We start from the raw sequence: 22,202 nt of genomic DNA on the forward strand, positions 1-22,202 counted from the left end.
TTTATTTACTAATTCAGTGATATAGATCACACATATTATATTATAAATGATATTGTAAATATTGTTAACAGTTACACTGTAGTGTGCATGTTCCTTAAGTTTGAGGTTGTCACTGTAAGGAGAGTACCAATCGAAAATGTGCTTGATTTGGATTACTAGCTATAATGTGCTTGATTTGGATTACAAGCTATAATGTGCTTGGTAAGCAATGCTTAACTTCAAAGGTGGTTATAAGGTTAAAGTATTTTTTTAAATATAAATCAGCTTGAAATGTTAATTAATTTTCACAAGAACCATGATCAAATTACAATAAACAGCTCTGTCTAAAGAACAAGTATAATTATATTAAAGTTGTTTTTGGCAACATTTTATTTAGATTGTCATAGACCCCTACATTGAAGTTTAATTTTATGATATTTCAAATATTTCAATATTCACGTAAACGTCACGTAAACGACATGGCATTCACAATCTAGAGCAATATACTTAAAAAAAAATAATATAATGTCAGTAGTGAATATTTTGATTTCATGGCCTAACACTTTTGGTGTTTATGCGACGCTTGATTTGCGTTTTCGTTCATGTTGAGTCAGATTGTTACTGAAATGTTCTGCTTGATTTAGGTTTATTTTAGAACCATTTTAACAAGAGCTTGGACTTAAGGTAGTTGTGTCGACCAAACGGCAATGTGATGTTAGGCCTATGTATTTCATTGTAGGCCACTCAGCCATGGCTCTTTGAAATTAATAGGATTTGTCTGGCTTTTGAGCGAAGACCACGCAATCGGTGTATATTTCGCTTGAAACCAGCGTCATTATAAATTGTTTTGACCCAAGAAATAGATTGTTACTGAAAGTCCAAGGTCTTTTTAAAATGGTTTTATTTAGTGTGATATTTACAAACGTATACAGAGAAAAATTAAAATTTATGAATGTGTATATTGTTTATTAATAACATAATTGTACAACCATGTTTTCCCTTGAGGGCCCCTAATTGTTCATTTTTTTTTAATTCTTCCAACTTCTTCAATAAGACTATGTATCACTTTTCATATACTTTCAGAATTAACAAAGTTTTAATTGATAAATATGAATGTACATGCATATATGTATGAAATATTCCAAGAATTCTGTAGTTTTGTAATAAAATGCAAGAAATAAATATCCACGTAAGTGTATGTTTCTGACAGTTTTAAACTTATAATGTGAAATTATAACAGGAGGTTCACAGGCCGTGACGGTCACCTGAGTACCAAAGCCCATTTTGGTGGACTCATGTCCGTGTATGAAGGGGAGAGGGGAAGGGCTGGGAGTTTTCTTGAAAGTAATAATGAAAATTGATACATTCAAATTTGTTGGCATTTAGTGACCCCCTCCTCCAGGCTTTAAAAAATAGGATACTGTCCTTTACAAAAATTTAGATTATTGAGAATCAAAATTTGTACATGACAACAAATTTTGATTCTCAATAATCTAAATTTTTGTAAAGGACAATACTATCACAGTTCCTTAGGCTGACATACATGTATGCATGGTGACATCTTTATATGAATAAAGTGGAATCAATTGGAATGATAATATACTTAACATTATTTTAAAGTATATCAAACATAATACGAACTACGTGTGCATGTGATTTACCCCCAAAAAGTCGAGCTCATGACAATAAGAAAGCCTTCAAAAAATTCACAACACAAACATAAATTAGCCGTCAAAAACAGAGTTAGGTACATATTTGGTTTCATTCTCAATACATGGAGAAAGCTTTGTTGTCAAATTTGAAAATAAATGGATCAATTAATGAAATGTGTGAAAAAAAAAAGAAAAATTCAGCTATAAAGCTTTTAAAATTGTTGTGGCATATACTTTGATTCAAGCATTTTTAAAGTCACCTACATAAAACAATATTTTTAAAAAAACAAACGATCGACTTCACTCTGTAGATGTAAAGAAGCAAACACATATTACAGACATGTAAAAGAGACATGGATGCAGATATATTGCATTTGAAATTTGATACTACATGTGATACCCTCGCTCAGTTTTAAAAATAATTTGTTTTTCATGAGAGCCCTTGACGTACTACATGTGAAAACATTTAACGTAGCTCGCGGGTTTGCTGACGTCACAATATAGGATTCGGCGTACAGAGTTGACCGTCATAGCAAACTCATACATTTCTTTTAAAAATAACAAATGATCTTAAAAACATAAAATGAAATATTTTAAAAAGCTAAATTGCACTTTATACAAACATTTATAATTTTCAAGTGCGAAAAAATTTAAAGATGTGACATACATTGTCGCATTTAGTCCTATAAGGTATGAGTGTGCGTTGGAACTATTTAATCTGATTTATGTTTAGACAAGTACATTGTAAAAAATTGAACCTTATGCATTAACTTCGCTCGTTCTGTATTTTCAAATACCGATCAAACTATTTAAATTATTTTGGCTTTAACTAGTTATCATATACGATTACAAACTTATTAATATGTCAATAGTTGTATGGTAATTGTTTTTGCAATGAATGCATGCTTGACTGATTGAGTTTCATGAAAAGAAAAGTAGCCAAGTTTCTTCTCTTCACAACCTTACATTAATTGCATTTGTGCATTCGAAAACATTTATTATAATTTTGATTGGATTTGCATGTTCTAATATGTGTTAATCGGCTAGTCTGGTCAACCAGCGCATTTTCATTTTTGGTTCTCAAACGAAAGAAATTAATGACGTCGGGCTAACGTCGTGATGAAAATATAGGATTTTGTGAAATCTTTTAAATCTTTAAAGTTGTTTTGCGAAAAATTGGCCGAGAACACATATTGATATTTTTTTATGAATTGATTCAAAATTATCTCTTCTATTATTGTGTTGAGTAAAATTAAGTTCGTCTAGATCGTTTAAAAGTTTGGAGCATAGTTTTAAAATGCGGTTTTCGACTAAAATATGCATTTTACTATATATTTCATTGAAATGGCGTTGCTTGATTTTATCAGCGACACTGTGTTTGAATCACGATAACATTATTACTACGCAGACGAATCTCAAATAAATTTTTAAAATAAAACCCTGAAACCTATGGATCACGTGGACAATTTTTCAAGGTAGGTTTTCTCACAAGCAGGTAAACCCGCGAGCTACCTTAAATAAATTGACATGGTTTGGAGCTACGTACAGTGCCTTGCCACCAAACAACATGCAATATACGGTTGATTAATGAAAAAATGCGTAAGTTAAAATTAACTTTGTTTCCAACCAAATTTCATGGAAAACTTGAAAACGGCATTATCACCATTCAAGCTAAAAATATACAAATACATGTATCTTTATTATTGGTCAAAGTACTACATCTGTAAACTACATGCAAGCTGTCTTTAATTATAATGGTCAATTAAAATTTCAATATCTGTTGTCCTGCTAAAAGTGATATGCAGAGGTCACAATTATTCGTTTTGTAAACAAGGCTCGCGCCATGTTTTTGTTACACTGTAGCATATATACAGTTTGTTTGTTCACTATTAAAGTTATAAATTGAAAAAAACAAAAGTAAGGTATGCTTACGAAACGAAATCAACATGTTAAGATAACAAAGCGATACACATTAACAAAACATGCTAAAAAGTAGCATATATATTACATATATATATAAACTTTTTTGCAAATATTTTAAATTTGTCCTTCTTTTTTAGTTACAAGCTAGTTTAACTCTAAAATAATACGCTTGCTTACTCACACAGCGTTAGGTATTAAAATAAGCCCCATTTTCTTAATTTGAATGCATCTAGAGTTACAAACTTGCGTGATAATGTTAAATCAATTTTAGCTAGTCATATTCCATCCATCATCTCCAAAAATACCCAATCGAATTAATTCCTTGTATTAAGATTAAGATGGACGCCCTTTATGTAATTGAAAATTCTTTTTTTTTTTCGTTTCAACATACCCATAATTGCTTCCGTGCAAATGAGAATTAAATTCGGAAAGAAACATGATTGGTATTAAAGAAGAGTGAAACAATGGGGGGGGGGGGGAAATTAAAGTATTTTATAATGACATAAGTAATTATACGCCTATAATTCAAATACGATGAAAGGTTTTAACAGAAATACAATACTGTTATACACTGTTCGAACACACTTAAGAAACGTGTGTAAACCATTATGACCGCCATTTAAAGCCTCGTTATAAGGACAATACATCATGATTAATGGTAATATTTCCGATGTTGTGGCTCGTGTTCCTTGAAAAATGGATTAATCCTCAGTCTCGTTGACTCCCTTGTTTTCTGGTCGATATAGATTAGATGAGTCAAACCAAATTATTACTCATTCTCAATCCATTTGGGAAAACATGAGTAAACATCATACACAGCTACTGTAGAATCAACTTTTTTTTACAATTACATTGTAAGACCCTTTAAAAAGCAAAATAATCTCATTTCAATTACAGCAGCTTCTTTATTTGTACACGCCTTTCGATTGTAGTGTAACATGATGCAATAATTGGCGACATATTTTTAATCAATCATTTTTCTTGAAAGTCGTAGTTTCGGATGTATAATCAGGCAACAACAAAAAAGCCAATATTCTCTTGCAATCATTCATATCTGACAAAAAATTGAAGAAAAAAATGTTATCTTACAGTTTGACACGCAAATGAGTGCCGATTGTTTGACGTCTTATGCAGACTATTTCTTTAATTTTGTTACATCTTTAAAATTTCAGAACCAGGAACCATTAAATTAACCCCACCTTCATCAAAGAAATCTAAAACAGGCCCGTGAGTCTGAAATCAAAAGATTAATGATCTCGGGTCGAGACAGGACCTACATGTAAATGTATAAAGCCAGTGAGCGTGGTCCATTCCTATCGTGCTAGCATCTACATGTACCATGAATTTAAGAGGGCTGGGTGGCTGTGTCAATTTTTAGACCATATTTATCTCCTTAAAATGAAGAGCTACGTATAAAGATGTATGAAAATTTCAAACTTTTAAACTTTAAATTTTTAGATTTTTTCATGACTTAATAAAATAGTTAATGGCCAAAAACCTCACTTAAGCTCTGTATATTAAGTATGTCATCTGATGGGTATTTTTTCGAGCATCCAGCCACCTTAAATCTTATTTGTAAAAACCTGTGTTTTATGCCGTTTATCAAATAAGTATATATATTTGTATGTAATATATGTATATTAAGCAACACCACAATCGTGTATATAAGAGGTTTGTATTGATTTTTTTGTCCTTTGGTACCATTATTTCTTATAACTGTAATAAATCAGAAACAGTAATTATGATCCGTGAAAAAAAAAAACACTTCCAAAATCCCCGCCAGTATCCGCTCTCCATTAATTAATTGGTATTTTGAAAGATGCAAGACTTCGGGCATACGCAATATTAGAATATCAGATATTTTTTATTGGATATTCTTTCAAGTTATGAATGCCACTCACGAAGGCTGTATGGTTGTTCTTCTATATTGTGAGGCAAGTTATGAGAATTGGAAATGTCAGTTAGCAATATTTGTCCAGAATCCAATGCAAACACTACTTCCTGATAAATGGATTACCTGTTTATTGTAGTTTATTGGAGGAACCATGAAATGAAAACGTGGGAAAAAATCCCGGATACTGAATGACGTCATCACTCGGTTTTATGAACGATGCAGAGAACTTCATAAAGGTTTTGTGATATTCACAGTACAAAAGTACAAAATATTAATAAAAAGCTGTTTTCAACCATCAAACTATCCGTATTAATGTTTCCTAGTTTCAAATTAAAAAATGTTTACGGACATCAAAACCAAGATTTTTTTCCGGGAAAAATATTTCTGCTGTCAACCTTTTCTTCCTGTTTCAATGTTTATTGGTTTCCTACACTGCGCTGGGAGGGGGGGGGGGCGTCTAGTCACAGCTACAGTCATACTCATCGAACACAATCGAGCAAAATACAATTTTCTTTCCACTATAAGAATCCCGGTTTCGGCTATATTTTTCCCCCTCTAAAATGTACTGTACATGTACCTCTGTATCTATGTCTACATTAATTTTGTAAATATTAATTTTATATACAAGCATGTACCTCAGGTACCGTCACGTTGACGGTTTGGGTGAAAATAAATTGATTTGAATTGAAAAAAACCCCACCAAAATATGAACTGTATGGTCAAATGTAGTTTTTCAACAATATATAACCAGCATAATTAAAATAAAAGAACACTTAAGACCCCCCTCCCCAAAACATGCTCCATTTTATCTCAACCATATTTGTGACATTATGCGTTGCATAACAAGCGCCAAATACGATAGAACTATAGCAAAGCTTACCACGGCTCTTAATAACCGTCATAGCCCTGAACTTTAGAAATTGGAGCTTTATTATTAATTATCTAATAATTCCCCTCACAAAGCGCCGTCATATAATAGGACCTTTACAAGAGGAATTTTCGATCGTCTAATAACCTTGCCGGACGTTCCAACCCCGACGCGAGCCTTGCTGTCTATCAAGGGACGTTTAAAAGTCTTTATTGGATTTGATTACGTTCATTTAATCACCATCTTGTCGAACAATTACTTGATCACTTTTGGGCCTAATTTTCTCCCCCTGTCTCCTCGTCAGTTATTGTTTATTTCATCACGGATTACATGCATGTATTGGCGAGTAGAGTGAAGAAAATCGTTTACTATGATGTTGGTGAGTTCATTATTTCTCTTCTCTCTCTCTCTCTCTCTCTCTCTCTCTCTCTCTCTCTCTCTCTCTCTCTCTCTCTCTCTCTCTCTCTCGTTATTGCAAATGCATGAAATCTTTAAATCTCTATATCAAGTCCATTTTTTCATACCAACACTGTCTGATATGTTGCAGACTGTGGATCCATGTTCCATTAATATTCGTGGGCATCTTTTTTCCGTGGATTTGTTAAATTCCTGGACAACTATATTATTACATGTACCAAAATCGTTTTTCATTTAAATGCTTCTTTGAACAATTTGAATTTTAAGATCGAATTATCAACAACATTTTCGAAGGTCAGTGTTCGTCGAATGAAACATATCTGTCTGTCTGCCCCTCTCTCTCTCTCTCTCTCTCTCTCTCTCTCTCTCTCTCTCTCTCTCTCTCTCTCTCTCTCTCTCTCTCTCTCTCTCTCTCTCTCTCTCTCTCTTTTTATTAAAAGGACCATACCAGACACATGTCAAAGGCTAAATTTCATTTTTTGCATGTCATGTAAATGTTGCCGACATTGTCAAACGTTGATTTCTGAACCTTTATTGCGTAAGACGACTGATCATGAGACAAGCCGTGCTATTTTTAGACCATGACTGGTCGGTCTCATCTGTCTAATTCTTCAACGAGTCAGATTCAATTATTGTTTTAATTATTAAAGCAACAGCAAGTATGTTCAGGCCGCGTTTTTGCAATCAAATGCTTTGTACAAATATTTCCTCATCGACGTTTTCTTTTTCTTCCCTTTCTAAACCCCTGTGTAACTATGTCTTGTTTGGCATGCATGTAGTACAAACTATAGGCTGGATTTTGATTAAACACACTGTTTCCCCAAGCCATATTTTATTTGATTCTCTATTTAGATCTTTCTTCATAATTTGTCAATACGTAAATCCAATATTGTATGTTCAAAACAACAGGACTTTTTGGCATTCTATGTAATTATGTTTTCACAGCCCTTTTTATAATAGATCAACCTTTATTACTCTTTAATGCTCCAATGAAAATATTATTTTATCAGTATGTACTTATTTTTAATAACGAACCAATGTTATTTCTGTCGTCTGCAAATATATTTTCGAAAGTCCATATGCCTTCACCACGTCAAAGCCTCATACAGTCATAGTCTGCGTCTAAAATTGACAGCAAAATATCTTTTCTTGGTAAGCCTACCATAAATATTTCATTTTCATTGCATATTCTCTATTTTTGTCACGAAAGTGTAATTAATAAACGATAATTGACACCAATTCGAGTAATTACAATACCCTGCAATGTCTTCCTCACCAGTCGATCGTTTCCGGTGTGCGCAGATGGCCATTTTTATACGAAATATGACGCGGTTCCGGGAATCGATGTACTTGAGCTTGCAAAAGGGAAAGGTAATGAATCGGCAAATGAGTTTTTACGCTCTAGGTGTTCCAGACATTAGTGTCTTCGCGTCCATTGGGATATGTAACGGGATCGTTTGAGAGGCGTTATCTTCCCACAGTTCGATAAAGCTCTGAATTTGTAAATAAAAATAGAAGCTCTATAATACATGTAGTTCTTGCGTTTACGGTTTTGATGTGGATACACTGTAAATAACTTTTGAAGCGAAATAATAGTTTCTCAGTCCTCGAGACTATGCAAATTCAAAAATTTGCACTTGCAAACTATAGATATTATAATTAAAGTAAACCGTCTGAACGGTGATTCGCGAGCATTTGCCCCTCGATCGCGAATAATTTCCTTGATTTCAGGGTTAAAATAATTTCCTTTGAAATAAAAATGAAATACTGTTGTGATTATTTCTTTCTAATTTCCATGTTATCTATAAATTCCTTTTATTTAAACAAGAAAAATATTACTTTGTCACACATGTACAAAATCGAATATCTAAAAAAACACTTCTATAGTATAAAAGACTTTATCAATAAGAATATAATGTTGCAATGATAAAAGTACATTGCATAATCAAAGGACTTTTCTTATATTTTTCTCGAACGATAAATCGCAAATTCAATTTTTTCTTCACTATTTTCATTCGTGTATGAAGCGGCTGGACTTCATCTTTGTTACTGAAAGTGTGAGCATCGTATTACAAACAATAATTAAATCACTGGCCGATAGTGACTAATAACTTTGATAGTTTATGATTTTTTTCTTTTGTTTATTGTAGTAGTATCCAAGTTGCCGCCATTGCTGCATCAACGATCAAACTAATGAATTGCCATAGACACTCAAAAATCAAAACCGGAAAGCAGTTTGATGGAGTATGAATAGGTTCTTCGCCTCTAGGCGACTTCTTGCGTAGAATCTCAGCCTGTTGTCATAAAATTCATCAAATTTCCCTATTTCAAACGGGAGAATTTACAGCCGCATTGTTCAATCTTCCCAGTGAGGAGAAAATGAGCAAATCGGATTTCACCATAAAATAATCTATTTGTTGCGCTCAACATTATTTTTCTTGACGATCCGGAACCTGAAGAATGAATAATTGATCTCGGACAAAATTGGAAATTTATGTTGGCATTAGTCCTGAAAATGTGAAGGGGGCTTTAATATCGACATAAGAATTATAAAATCGCGCAAATGTTTGCATAGCTGGTCTTCAGACCTAATAAGCGAAGATTCTTGGACACAGCGGCCTATGCAAACATACGGCTTAAACTACTTGGTGATTTATGAAGGGGGGAATATATTGAATTTCCACGGAGTCCGATTCCCAGTATGAGAAGATGTACCCTCGGATATTGTACCGGAATCGTAATGTTCATTTCTGGATCCACAATTAGAATCTAAAGTGCCTCACTGCTATTCGAGAGAGAGAGAGAGAGATATCTTTTCCTCTAGAGAAATTTGTTACAGAGTGTCCGTGTGTTTGAGTGTGCCTGTGACGTATAATGATAATATATCTAGGGCAGCTGGCCATTTGTTTACACCGGTGACACGTTAAATGGAGTCCCCTTTTTCTTTTCTCTCTCACTGTGTTTTTAATTCGGAGCCAAGGCCTTGAGAATTACAGCGGGGATAATGTATTGGGAAGTTTAAAGTATACATAAACTTATCAAAGCAGTGTCTTGTTTACTATATAACGCCCGCCCTTATAGGTTTGATGTTGCACAGCCGTCGGAAATATACTTGGAACGGGCGATTTTACTTATATTACAGAAGAAATGCTAACCATTTCATACCTAAGGCCGAAGTTAATTACTTGGATAGAGTTAATATCAACAAGCAGGTATTTTGTTACAATATTTTTCTGGTAGCTTTTAAGAGGAAAAATTTCAAGACGAAATTGACACCATGAAACTGACACTATGAAACGGGATGAATATATTAAATTTCTTTTTTCTCGCTTGAGTGAATTCTCACCTGCATTTGCCTTTTTTTTTTTATTCCTCTCTAGACTTGATCACAAAACGCGGAGGATATGTATTCGTGTGTGCTATGGACTCTTTTGTTGACATTGCCACTCTTGATAAAAGGTAAACATTTTTATTTATTTTTCCCTTCAGTTTCATTGACCTCCCTATGTATATTTCAGTAGTATATAAGAAGTATATAGTGTTGTATCGTTAGAGAGAGATTTTCAACGTCATTGCCTCGCGTAGATTTGATTACAGTAAGGGCAATTAGAAGTCAAAGAGACTGTTCGCTACAGGTGAATTATTACACAGTTAAATTCTTTTTCCGGAGCACTTATACCTGATAAGAGGTGGGACCAATTCAACAGGAGATAAACAGGGATAATGTCAACAAAGCGAGCTGCCGCTGCATATTTAAAATGCCTCACTTTTGAAAAGCCCGTGGTATTTAATTAAGCATGATCGCATGTATCTACACGATGGGAGGATTATTCACGTCTTCCAATGTCTACATGGGAATAAATAATACGTATATCATTGATATCCTTCTTTTTAAGGACATTTGTACTCTTTTATTGATTCACGAGATGGCGTTGGGGCTGGGGCGAGATTAGGGGGGAGGGGGTGTATAGCCTCAGTTGTGTGAATTTTGTTGAAGAATTGTACATGCCTTATTATATTACCTACATATACGTATACAAATGACGGTCCTTTTTAACTTTGGACATGCCTGGATTATATTAAAGTTTAAAAAACTCCGGATTATAAAATTTCATAAATGCGTTGAATGTTGACCTCCTCACCTCTTGCTCTTTTATTTCAATACGTAGAATTTAAAATACCCATAACATCCTACGGTGTCTTCCATTGAAACGAAGGGTATAGGCATGCTTCTGTGAAGGTTAAACTGACAATAGGAAGTCGCCAGTGGAAGGACACTTCCACGCTCCATAAATTGTGGTTTAATAGAAGAATTTTTGTTAATAGTAGATGTGGGTGGATCGGTTGGCCCATTGATAAAAATCCCTAACAGGTGTTTAATTATAACTGTTTATAGGTCAGATTAACTACCTCTAGCTGTTGGAGTTGACATAATATATATATTAACGTATATATAATAGTAGTCCAACAAATTTTCAGGTAACTGTGTTTTGTGTGATTGAGCGTAGGGATATGGTGTCCTTTAAGGAGGCTGGATAGTCAACAAATTAGCCATCATTTAGTTTAAATTTTTAAAATTATATGTATTATAAGATATATCCAGGCTGTAATTATTTAGTGGAAAAAAATGTTATATATTTAAACTTTGAATATTGAATATTTCACTGTTTAAAAACAACTCTTCTTCTAAAGGGGAACCATATAGTCTATAAAAAAAAATGACCGTTACCATCCAGCCCTCTTAATGGTCGAAGTTATGTTATATAACATCATTATATGGTCAATAACCTGGAATGAACCACAAAGGAGACCCCATACCTCGTAATTACCCATATTTGTGTTAGATTAACATTATATTCATGGGAAATCTAACCGATAATGAATTAACTCGCCAATGGTGGACCCCCGGCCTTTCCCCTTTTCAGATTAAGAGTAAAGAAAACACCGAAAACTACCCCCAAAGAGTCCATTAAGTAACAGTGCAAAGAACGGGCATAGGTTGAATAAGTTTTGGATCTGGTTCAATTTGATAAATCAAATTATATTGCACTTCATTGCATGTTTATACTAGACACAAATGTTATTATTAATTAATGATCTGTAAAAATTATGACCAATGTTTTCTTGAATGTGAGAAGAGGATGGGGAAAATATCAAATTGTTATGGATTTTTGTTTTCAGGCGATAAATGAATTATTAATTGATTAAATAATTTACATTATGTATCGTAATATGATATTAGACTACTTTTATTCATGAGTTTGTGGAAAGAGGGGAGAAAAGCCAATCTCTTAGTGCAAGTACATATATTGTCTGATGTAGACTCCAATACACCAGAGACCGAACAAACAACGTTACCCCCCATAAACAAGAGAACTAACACAATTGCAGTGTTTGTTAGTACATACTGTAATTAATTGACAGTGGAGAAACCCCGGCTCACTAAAACAAGTCTGTATGAACGACGTTCTCCTCCCTGAAGGCTTAAAAATAACTCGAACCAAACGCAATAAAAAGGGAAGTTGTGAGGAATTCTGGGTAATCCCCTGGGTTGTCCAATCGATGCAAATCCATAAAAGGATAACCAGTTACAGTAAGCAAGTTTTATAAAAATGACATTTTGATTCCCAGGGGCTAGGGACCGGGTGCTAAGTTGTTATTATTGCCACACATTGGACGATGTGTTTTTTAAGTTCTTTTTTTCTCCTCCCTTTTTCACAGTTTTTCGTGAAACTGACGACTTAAGTTAGGACATGACTGGGCGTCCAGACTAAATAAAGCTGAGAGGTTTCGTGGTGCCCTGTTATAATTTGTTATGTCTCCTCTAGACCTCCTGTGAATAGATTTAATCATAAATCCTTTATGGTAAAAAAGATCATTTTAGAGTCTTGCTGGATGAATTTACGCAGAAAAAAATATTTTTGGTACATGTACACAGATTCTGTAAAAATAGTTAAAGATGTGTGACAATTTAACTGATATGTTAGGTTATGTAAGTAGGTTTCAGTTCAATTTTGAATACATTTATCGGTACCTACATCTACATGTAAATCAATCTTTAGCTTTTTAAATGCCCTTTGTTTTCAATTGCTTAAAACACATACGTAGTGAAAGTTTCTCTTTTTTTTCTTTCTTTATTTTCCCATCTTGTCAGATTTAGCAGCTAAAACAAAAATCAACATAACAAATGGTGATATCTTATATCAACTGCCATTGATATTTTTTACTTCGCAAATTGCGTCGCTTAATTATTAACTTGGAAGACCCACCCTGTTTTGCGAAATGTTAGAAACACAAGAAGAAGAAGGAGAACCAAGTACTTTGTTCTGTAAAACGCTTCATGTTCAGAAATATAACAGACCCCTGTCAGCTGCCTTCATTTGCATATTCCAATTCTTTCTCTGTCATAGGTGATCAAGTCAAAAGAACGGACGTCTGCGAAAACAGCGGAAAGTTTTTGAAATGTGATTCCAAGTCGGTGCTAAAAATTAAGGATGTCGTCTGCATGCCAAACAACTACACCTGTCCCGAGAAAGACCGAATTGTCTCGATCTGCGAAGGTCAAAGTTCATGCGAAAGTTTCGGACTCCGGCAGCAGCTATGGACCTACTGTCAGGACCAGCCTCGCAGAACGGTTGTGGTTGATTTCTCTTGCGAATCTGGTATATTTATTCGTTTGACTGAGTTTGTTTATAAACAATCTTTCAACATATAATCTTATATCTTGAAAAATATATAAATATGTCAATGTTGGCTTTGGTCCAAGTGAAGCTTATTTCTTAAGGAAGAAATTCCAATTATCTTTATATACTCTGTTTAAAACGTCAACAATTTTGTAAACCACTATTACCGAAAGATCACTTATTAATATCATCCAGAGAAAATTATCAATCAATCAATCAATCAATCATTAAGAGATAACCAATACAGAACACGATCTACAAGCAAACAAAAAGTGTGTCAATTTTGATATGAAAGTTTGGTTCTTTACAGTAGAAAATACGCCTCAGTGTAGAACAAACCTCTGCATTGAGGAGGCCAGAGATTTACTATGTCCCCTGGGGTCCACGATTCACGTGACCAGAATGAAATGTGGGCCAGATGATGACCAACGCTGTCCCTGGAACCTAAACTATATTATTTACCCTACCTGTGAAGGGAAACAGCAATGCGGAGCTTCCGGTTTGAGGATTCTGGGATTGGACAATGTGTGTCGTAACCGGTCGTTCGTCCTTGTTGATTATATATGTGTTCAAAGTAAGTTTGATTCAGATGATCTAGTTTATAATGAGAATTCCAAAGAATTAAGTATAATAGTGTAATCAGATTCTGAAACTTTCCCCAAATATGAAGAGTCCTACGTCATGAAATCTAAAATTGCTACGCGCGCTTAATTTGAAAGGACCTTGACTATCTCTCATTTATGCTCTTTTTCACCAGTTCAAGTGAATATAAATCATTTATAAATTAAAAACTCAAACACATATGTAGGAACTGGTCGCCTGCGTCTGTGCCAACAGACTTCATTTTTAGTTAAAATTTTTACATCAACAAGTACATTCATTATCTTTTGGTTTCATAATCAACATTCTACAATATAAAAAAAAATAAAACATTAGATATATGTATAAAGTAAATGTAAAGGGAGGGGAGGGGTGGGGCTGTTGCATGTAAAGCAGCGAAACCTCGAATGACTTTAATTCCCTAATACCTGGACACAGGTAAACTACCTGTTCCGTACAAGTACACTTAATCTCGTATACTCATCTATAAACCAATCGAAATCGTTATACTATAAATAACTTTGATAAAAAATATTTCCCTTATCATTTATAAATATATTTATATGTAACCATAATGTGCAGTTTGGAATATAAGTGATTTAATTTTTAAAGTAATTAATTTTGAATAAAAATTTCAGCAAAGCATAGTATTTTTTAAATCCATACATTTACCAGTTGCATATGATTTTTTAAAACTGGGTTCATTTTTTGCTGAGAGAAAATTAGATTTATTCAGATGTGATTAATTTGATTGAAGCTTAACAATTTCGTAAAAGCTGCAATTATAATTAAATTTGCCAAATACACTGTAATTTGAAGCAACGAAAAAACGTTCAAACTCCCTTTATAATATTAAAGACAGCATTAGCTAAAAAGAAATATTCTGCCTCAGTAGTTTCAGCAAAGACTTATGCTGATGGAGTACACAAGCAAAAAGATATAATTACGTTTATCTACATTGAGAAACCATATAGAATACGATAATTCATATATAGATGATAATGAAATGAAGATTGGCTACAATAACGAACAGTGGAAATAGTGCTAATAAAAGGAAAAAAAGTCGATTGATTGCGTTAACATGAACAGTAAATGCAAAAAAGGACCTTAAAAACCAACCATTTTGAAGAAAATCGCATTACCCAGAAGGCCCTATTAAGAATTGCATGATGGCACTGGTCATTTCCATAATCTGTAGATAATTGCCTGTCTCTATAGAAAGTAGCCATAGCAGACCCTTTTATGATTCTGCCTTCCGCGATTTCTGGAGAAGACTTATTATCATATACTGTGTCTCGTGAAAACCAATAATTAAGTTGACGATTGTTAAACTGCACGTGTACAATGTACATGTACATATCGCTGCAAAATTTGGGGCGCTGGGTTGGAATTTTGTTTGTCCTTGAGATCTTGGGTTTCGTTTGACATTGAAAGACATCGACATTCCAGTTGATGTTTGGTAGAGGTCACCTTTATGGCTGTTGATTTACAATGAATTTAAAAAACAACGATGCAAACCAATTCAAATTTCAGTATCTTATTAAGTACTAATGGTGATATGCGAGTTTTCAAAACAAGACAGACTGCTTTATTCTTATGTTCTATACGAGTACTTTAATATACAGTGCATTCTTTCCAAAATGCAATTTAGCATTTCATATTCCTATTGGCATTACAACAGTCATCTACCACCATCATATACATATTTCATTGACTGGGAAACTGTATCAGATGTGTGGCATATTGATAAGTGTCAACTTATTCCATATTCACCGAACAACATGTGTTGATGAATGCACGAACCATTTGCTCAATTAGTATTGATTGCATCGATTCTTTAACATCGTTTATTCAAAATGGCTTTTATAACAATTACACAGATATTGGGGAAAAAAGTTCGATCGATTTTTACTCGCCTTGCCAGTATGAATGTCTTTTTGTCATCATTAGATTTTAAATTCAAAATAAAAATTAAAAGAAAATTAATTAAATGAAGATGTTGAAACACAGTATCAGCCCAACGAAAACTTGTGTACCTTTTTACTTGTCATGAATATGGAAGCTGACAAAATGTAGGCAAGGAATCTGATTACAAGGAAGACACTTTATTGATTGCTCGGAAAAATTAAGTTTGCGTATGTAGCAAACCCTTGGTTCGTAATCCCATACACTGAATAGCTTTCCCCTATTTTTAATAGATTCTGAGGTACACGGAACATGCACGGGGATAACACAAAAACTCCCAGCCAGATTCGGAGTCATAAAGAGTCCCGGATTCCCTCAGAACCCGGATGGAAATCCCGATGGATGCGTATGGACCATAGCTCTTGGTCTCGGAAAGAGAATTGACGTCACGGTTCACATGTCCTACTCTCGCGAGGAAACGGATGGGAACGACTGCTCTGCCAAATTTCTACACGTGCATTATAAAGACTGCCGAACCATGACCGACGTGGCTGAGTACTTTTGTCAAACTCACAATGTCAATATTGCCCGCCAGTCGTGTGGTGACGTCAGAGTTCAGAGTTATTCCTACTATAAGGGCGAGGATAGGGGCAACCGATTCCTTGTGTCATATGAAGGTAATCAACCAATCAGTAAAGCTGTCATGAGTGATGTTGTAAAATTTTGTATTTACTGCCGTCCGGTAAATTCAAAATTTACAACATGGCATAGCTTTCAAAAACACCATAGAATAAAATAACATGTCCATACTCCATAATGTTGTAAGTCTTAGAATTGTTAATACTTTTGCAATGCTTTGACTAGCAGCGGAATTACATTGGCATCCAAAATTCGCGCAATCATAACTTTTAATATTTAGCTGCTTTTTTAATTTGTGGATACATAACAATAGATCGTTTATTTGATTCAGAAATTTTGTTTTTTATCTTGAATATGAATACATGTAATGGCAAGCTCTTCAACTCACAACTCAACTTAATTTAAAATTTGAAAAAGCGTATGATTTTTAAATTCAAAGAATATATTTTATTTTTTCTACTTCTTTCTCTGACTGTAGTTATTGGGTATGACGTGAAAGGACCGTCCTTTGCTCCGTACATCCTTCCTTGTGGGTCCACCGGAAGTGGCCTTATTGCGTCTTCAAAAGAAATCAAAGATGGCGGCTATTTGACGTCAGATGATGGGAAATCGGGTACGTCTAATTTTTTTAGCTGAAGTTTTATAGTTAATTAATTTTTGTCTTCTTTTGACAATTTTGTGTGTGGATATTTTCTTTATACAGATCATAATAATTGAATGAACCATCTTTACTTAATCTGTTAATGGATTAATATCTTAGAATGTTCTTTTGAATTAGTTTGGTTCTAAAAAAAATATTATATAGAAATACGAATTCGTCATAACTCTATGTTAAAGTAATCTATATTGTTTAATTAATCAATAAATATTCGTATTTACAGGTAATGGAACCGTTATGGAATACCCCCTTAATCCCAGGAAATTTTCATTTATTCTAAGTGAGTATCAGTTGAATGAAAGACAACAGAAGTGAAAAACATTTTTTTGTGTTTTAACTAACACACGCTACATGTATATGCAATTTAGTCAATACACTTTTAAAAAAATAAAAAATAAACTTAGTTAGTTTCTGCAATTCAGCTTCTAAAACTGTGTCGGATAATTATTAGACGTATTTCTAAGTGCAAAGGTTTTAATTTGGGATCTGCATCTTAGACGGGTGCAAAAATGCTAACTTGGCCCATTGCAATCTGATTAAAATCAGATCCATGATCCTCTCGTTGTTTTTCTATTGTCACCACGGGGCAATAGAGAAAGAAGGGGCGGATCGAGGATCTGAATTTGATCAGACTAACTTGGCACTAACATACATGAAAGTCTCCGCAGCAATGTTTAACCGGTAATGTCTTTAACTATAATACACATGTATGTATGCTGGAAGGGTTGGAGAATAGGCGTGCTGCTTAAACCCCAATTGTATGTTTTAGATTCTTTTAAAAATTTTAAATAAAAGTACATGTATCAAGTGAGGGTATGTCTTTTTTTTTTTTTACAGAAATCGTCATGATCAATTTCCTTCTGTTTGTCCTTGCCTTTATTCTGGTGATATCCATCTGCCTCGTGTGTTACAAGTAAGTCTAAATTCATATATCATTGTAACACATTACTCTTATAATTTTTAGTGAAATATTTAGACGGGGCTTTGACTTTAGGGCCCCAAAAGCCCTGGTAGTTATAATCATATCGATTTTATGGTATCACTTATTGATTAATATGTAAATTTTACAAACAAAATTTGTTCTCTTCCCAATCGGTGCCATTATGATACCCATTTTAACGATCCAAAAAAATAATATATTTAAAAACAATTATTTCTTTTCATGGTTGATTATGAATATTTCATTTTTATTCACTGACAGTGCATTAATGTATAACGTTAATAAGATAGGAAAAAAAGTCGGCACTTTTAAAAGATATAACATTTTTACAAATAGATTTATTTGATAGTTGTGATTTTAAATTTGATTTTATTTAAATTTGATTTTTATTTCATATAATTTCTCTTTGTGTTGGTTACTGATGTAGCTGGAGAAAAAATATAATTTACACATTATGATTTACATAGTCACTGATTCAATAACCTGGTTTTGACTAACAAGGGCGTAGAGCACTGCATGCTAATGGCGTCATTCTCAAAGAGCTTCAGAGAATCAGATCGATGTTTGTTGTCATCCGAATTATAATGGGTGTTGCAATTTATACATTTGCTTTTCAACAGATGAATAAATTTAGATGCTTACATTTAAAAAAAAAAATAACCATAAATAATTATAAGGGTTTAAACTTTAAGTAAAATTTAATTCAGAGGTAAAATACGTAACCATGAAAAAATGGGATACAAGCTGAGATATACTGGTTGCAAAAGTCAATAAATAATCTGTTATTTTATTATATTATTTTTGTAATGATTATTATTTTTTTCAAAGTTTTTCCAAATATAAATAAAATTCATTCTTCCTCTTTGGTGACTCATGTTTCTTTGAGTAAATACAACGGAATAAACATTGATAACGATTAAAATCTAATAATATCAATAAAAATTCCAACACAGGGAAAGACAAAATGATTTATTTAATCTGAAATTCCCATGTATCTAGGAAACAGCATGGCAAAGTTGGACAACTCTTAAACCTATCTTTTATATATTCTATGAATCAGTCTGACTAACTTTAAATTACTTATCTCCCTTTGAAATAAGATTTTTAAATAGACTTTAAACGGACTTTAATGAAAACATTTTGCAATGCTATCGCAACAATAGAAGATTGATGAATCATGCTTATTTCGGAATGCTGTACATAGTCATTAGATTTGATGACTGGAATAGTTAAATGCAGGTGTGGGGGTTTTGCTTGAGGTGGGAAATTTGATAGCATTTCAAAGATATTGGGTTATCTGCGATTAAATTCCTTTCAAAATTACAGGTCCTTGTACGGTGAACAATCATTTTTAGTGAATTGATTTTTGAAAGTGTTTAAGTTGGTATATATTCACTTTTAATTATCACTTTTTCTGTAATGACCGACTAGTTCGTTTTTTACAATGATGAAATTTTTTGCCTTTTTTTATTTCTTGAAAGTTTTTTTAACTTAGAGAATGTGAATCTGTATTTTGGTTTTTTTTTACTTTTACAGAACACGGCAGATTGACAGAAAGGGTATTTATCAGATTTCAAAAGAAACGAAAGACAATGAGAAAGTGGGCTCATCCAAACAGAGAGAAGTGAACGATGACACTCGAATATTACTCGGAGATAATCATGAAAATACTCATTCAAATAAAGCTAACAACCATTATTCTGCAGTTCACAATAAGAGTTCATATGACGGAATATACAATGAAATTAGACCGGATGTTAATGCAGGCGGGGCAACGCTAACGGAAGTTGTTCCGCGGAAGAAAAAAGATCCCTACGCTTCTTACGATAGTTTGGATTTTGACGACGGAGTTGGGGCGGATATGGTCGGCGGAAAACGATACAGCGCACGGTGCTCGGCGGAAATTGCCGTCTCCAGTATTTTACCGCCTGGCTGGTCAGATTTATCAACAGAACTGGAGAAGACTTTACCGAACGGTCACCAAGACAACGAGGTGTTTGTCGATGCAGACGGAGGTGTGCCGCATGTTCAGATAAATAATGACTATTACGCAATCGTTCAAAAATCCAAAACTCTTCCGAACGGTAAAAACTCGCCCGTCACCAAAAACTCTTTTGAAATGGTGACGCACACGAATTGTACGAATGGAGTCACGGGGGGTCCCTTTTCCTCATCCGGGGCTCTGCCGCAGCATGACTGTATGCTCCATAGTGGCGAACAATGCTCTAAGGTTCCCCCGTTTCCAAATCCTGAAACCTATGATAATCTTAATGATACCACGGTATCTTCTTCGTCTGCCTAAATTTGTATATATTCATGTAGAGTTAGTTACAATATTCGTCAGTTTCAATCACTAATATTTACAAGATTCCATATCTAGTCAAAGACGAAATTAATCAGATAGTTCTTCATACACAATTATACTTAGTATGATTATAACCAAGTATGCGTGGTACCAGAACCATTTTGGAAAAACTATATAAATTATGCTACCTCGGCAAGTTTTGCCACTGGAAAAAGACACAGAAACTGAAAAATATACTCAATACAAAAAAATCAGGATTTAAACAAAAAGCCATGTAACTGTACCAAACTTGCAAGTTTAATTTAAGGTACATGTAGTTGTGCTGCAATTTACATAAACAAGCAGTGATTAGCTAAGGACAACTGTGGAATCAATAGATTTTGTGGTGGCTCAATTTTCGTGGAATTTGTAGGTACCTCTCATCACCGAAATTACATCCTCCACGAATTGATAAATTAGGGTAATAAAGGCATATTTCCTTTTAAAATTTAATTTAATTTTAAAATTTAAGCCATCCACGAAAATTGTCCCCCACGAAATTTAATGATTCCACAGTAATTAATATTTTATTGTAAGGTACATGTAGATCATGTCCTCTTTCATCATTTTCATCATCACCATCTGACATGTAATTATCATCATTATAATCATCATCTCTTTCATTTTCATCATCATCATCTTCATCATCCTCCTCCTCCTCATCATCATCATCATTTAGCGGAAAATATAAAGGTTCCTGTACACTACCGATCGACCTAAATGATTTTTGTTTCTTCACGGGTAAGAAAAGCTATGATCTATTTAAAAAAGGTCATGACCGTAACTTCAACCTTGACCTTTATATAATCAAGTATATAAATCTCATGCCTAATACAGTTTTATTGGGTCGAACTTTACAAAGAAGCCTATAGAACGGGATGATTTAACCAAGATCCGACCGCCGTATCTGTCTACAGAGAGGGGACCACTTGCCGGTTTTAGTCTTACTCAAGTGCAATATAAGTGCCAAATAAATTCATTACCAAGTTTTCAGTGTTTATTGTTGAATCATAAAGCGAAGAGTGCAACGCATATCTTTTTTTAGTTTCAAGGTAACTGCGAGTTGTACACAGAATGTAGTACTTCCTGGAGAAGCTAGGTTAAATCACCTAGCAAATTGCCCTAAAACTTATCTGCAGGTTTGTAGCTCCAGGTCTGGAAAAAAAATTGAGATCAATTTCGTTTAATTAATCAAAAGCTAGCGTAAGTTTTTTTGGCGCCGAAATTGCAACTTTTTATCACCCAAAGAACACTTGCAGTAACTTCCACGTCATTCATCCAATTTTTTCAGACCGGGCGCTTCACACCTGCAGCTACCCAAAATTCAAATGAAATGAAGCAATGAATTTCAAATAAAATAATTTCTTTATTTGTTCCTCGATCCGTCCTGAATGAAGTACATGTTCGTATGAAACTGTCTGTTTGTCTGTTCCTAATGGTAACATTACGGCTTATTTGTACAAGAATTTGGTAAAGACGAAGTAACCATCGTTTACATAAATTATAAAACTATAACTAAAAAAAATGTACAGGTTTTTGCATTCCTTTTAAATATATGTTTGAGGCGCGTCCTAAACAAAATTATTGATCTATTATTTGTTGTGTGAATTTTAAATGATAAATTGGTATTTACATATCTGTAAAGCCGGGACAAGTAGGAAGATTTGTGTGTGTGCGGAGGAAAGAGGAGAACTCCCTAT

The 22,202-nt window shown here is 33.8% G+C and overlaps 1 protein-coding gene across 2 annotated transcripts; it reads left to right on the forward strand.

Moving 5' to 3' along the window:
• Positions 1-6,445: 6,445 nt before the first annotated feature.
• On the forward strand, positions 6,446-21,490 carry LOC105346240 (uncharacterized). 2 transcript variants are annotated; one of them, XM_011454744.4, is made up of 10 exons: positions 6,446-6,695; positions 8,884-9,945; positions 10,114-10,192; positions 13,144-13,395; positions 13,730-13,990; positions 16,215-16,598; positions 17,039-17,173; positions 17,442-17,498; positions 18,056-18,131; positions 19,695-21,490. In XM_011454744.4, the coding sequence occupies exons 3-10, from the start codon at positions 10,138-10,140 to the stop codon at positions 20,458-20,460; spliced, it is 1,986 nt and encodes a 661-aa protein (XP_011453046.3). In that variant the 5' UTR covers positions 6,446-6,695; positions 8,884-9,945; positions 10,114-10,137; the 3' UTR covers positions 20,461-21,490. The 2 variants fall into 2 exon arrangements, with proteins under 2 accessions (XP_011453046.3, XP_011453045.3); XM_011454743.4 differs by having other exon boundaries at positions 6,448-6,695; positions 13,727-13,990.
• The last annotated feature ends 712 nt before the right edge of the window (positions 21,491-22,202 follow it).

Source organism: Magallana gigas, chromosome 10, assembly GCF_963853765.1.
Source record: "Magallana gigas chromosome 10, xbMagGiga1.1, whole genome shotgun sequence".
NCBI lineage: Eukaryota > Metazoa > Mollusca > Bivalvia > Ostreida > Ostreidae > Magallana > Magallana gigas.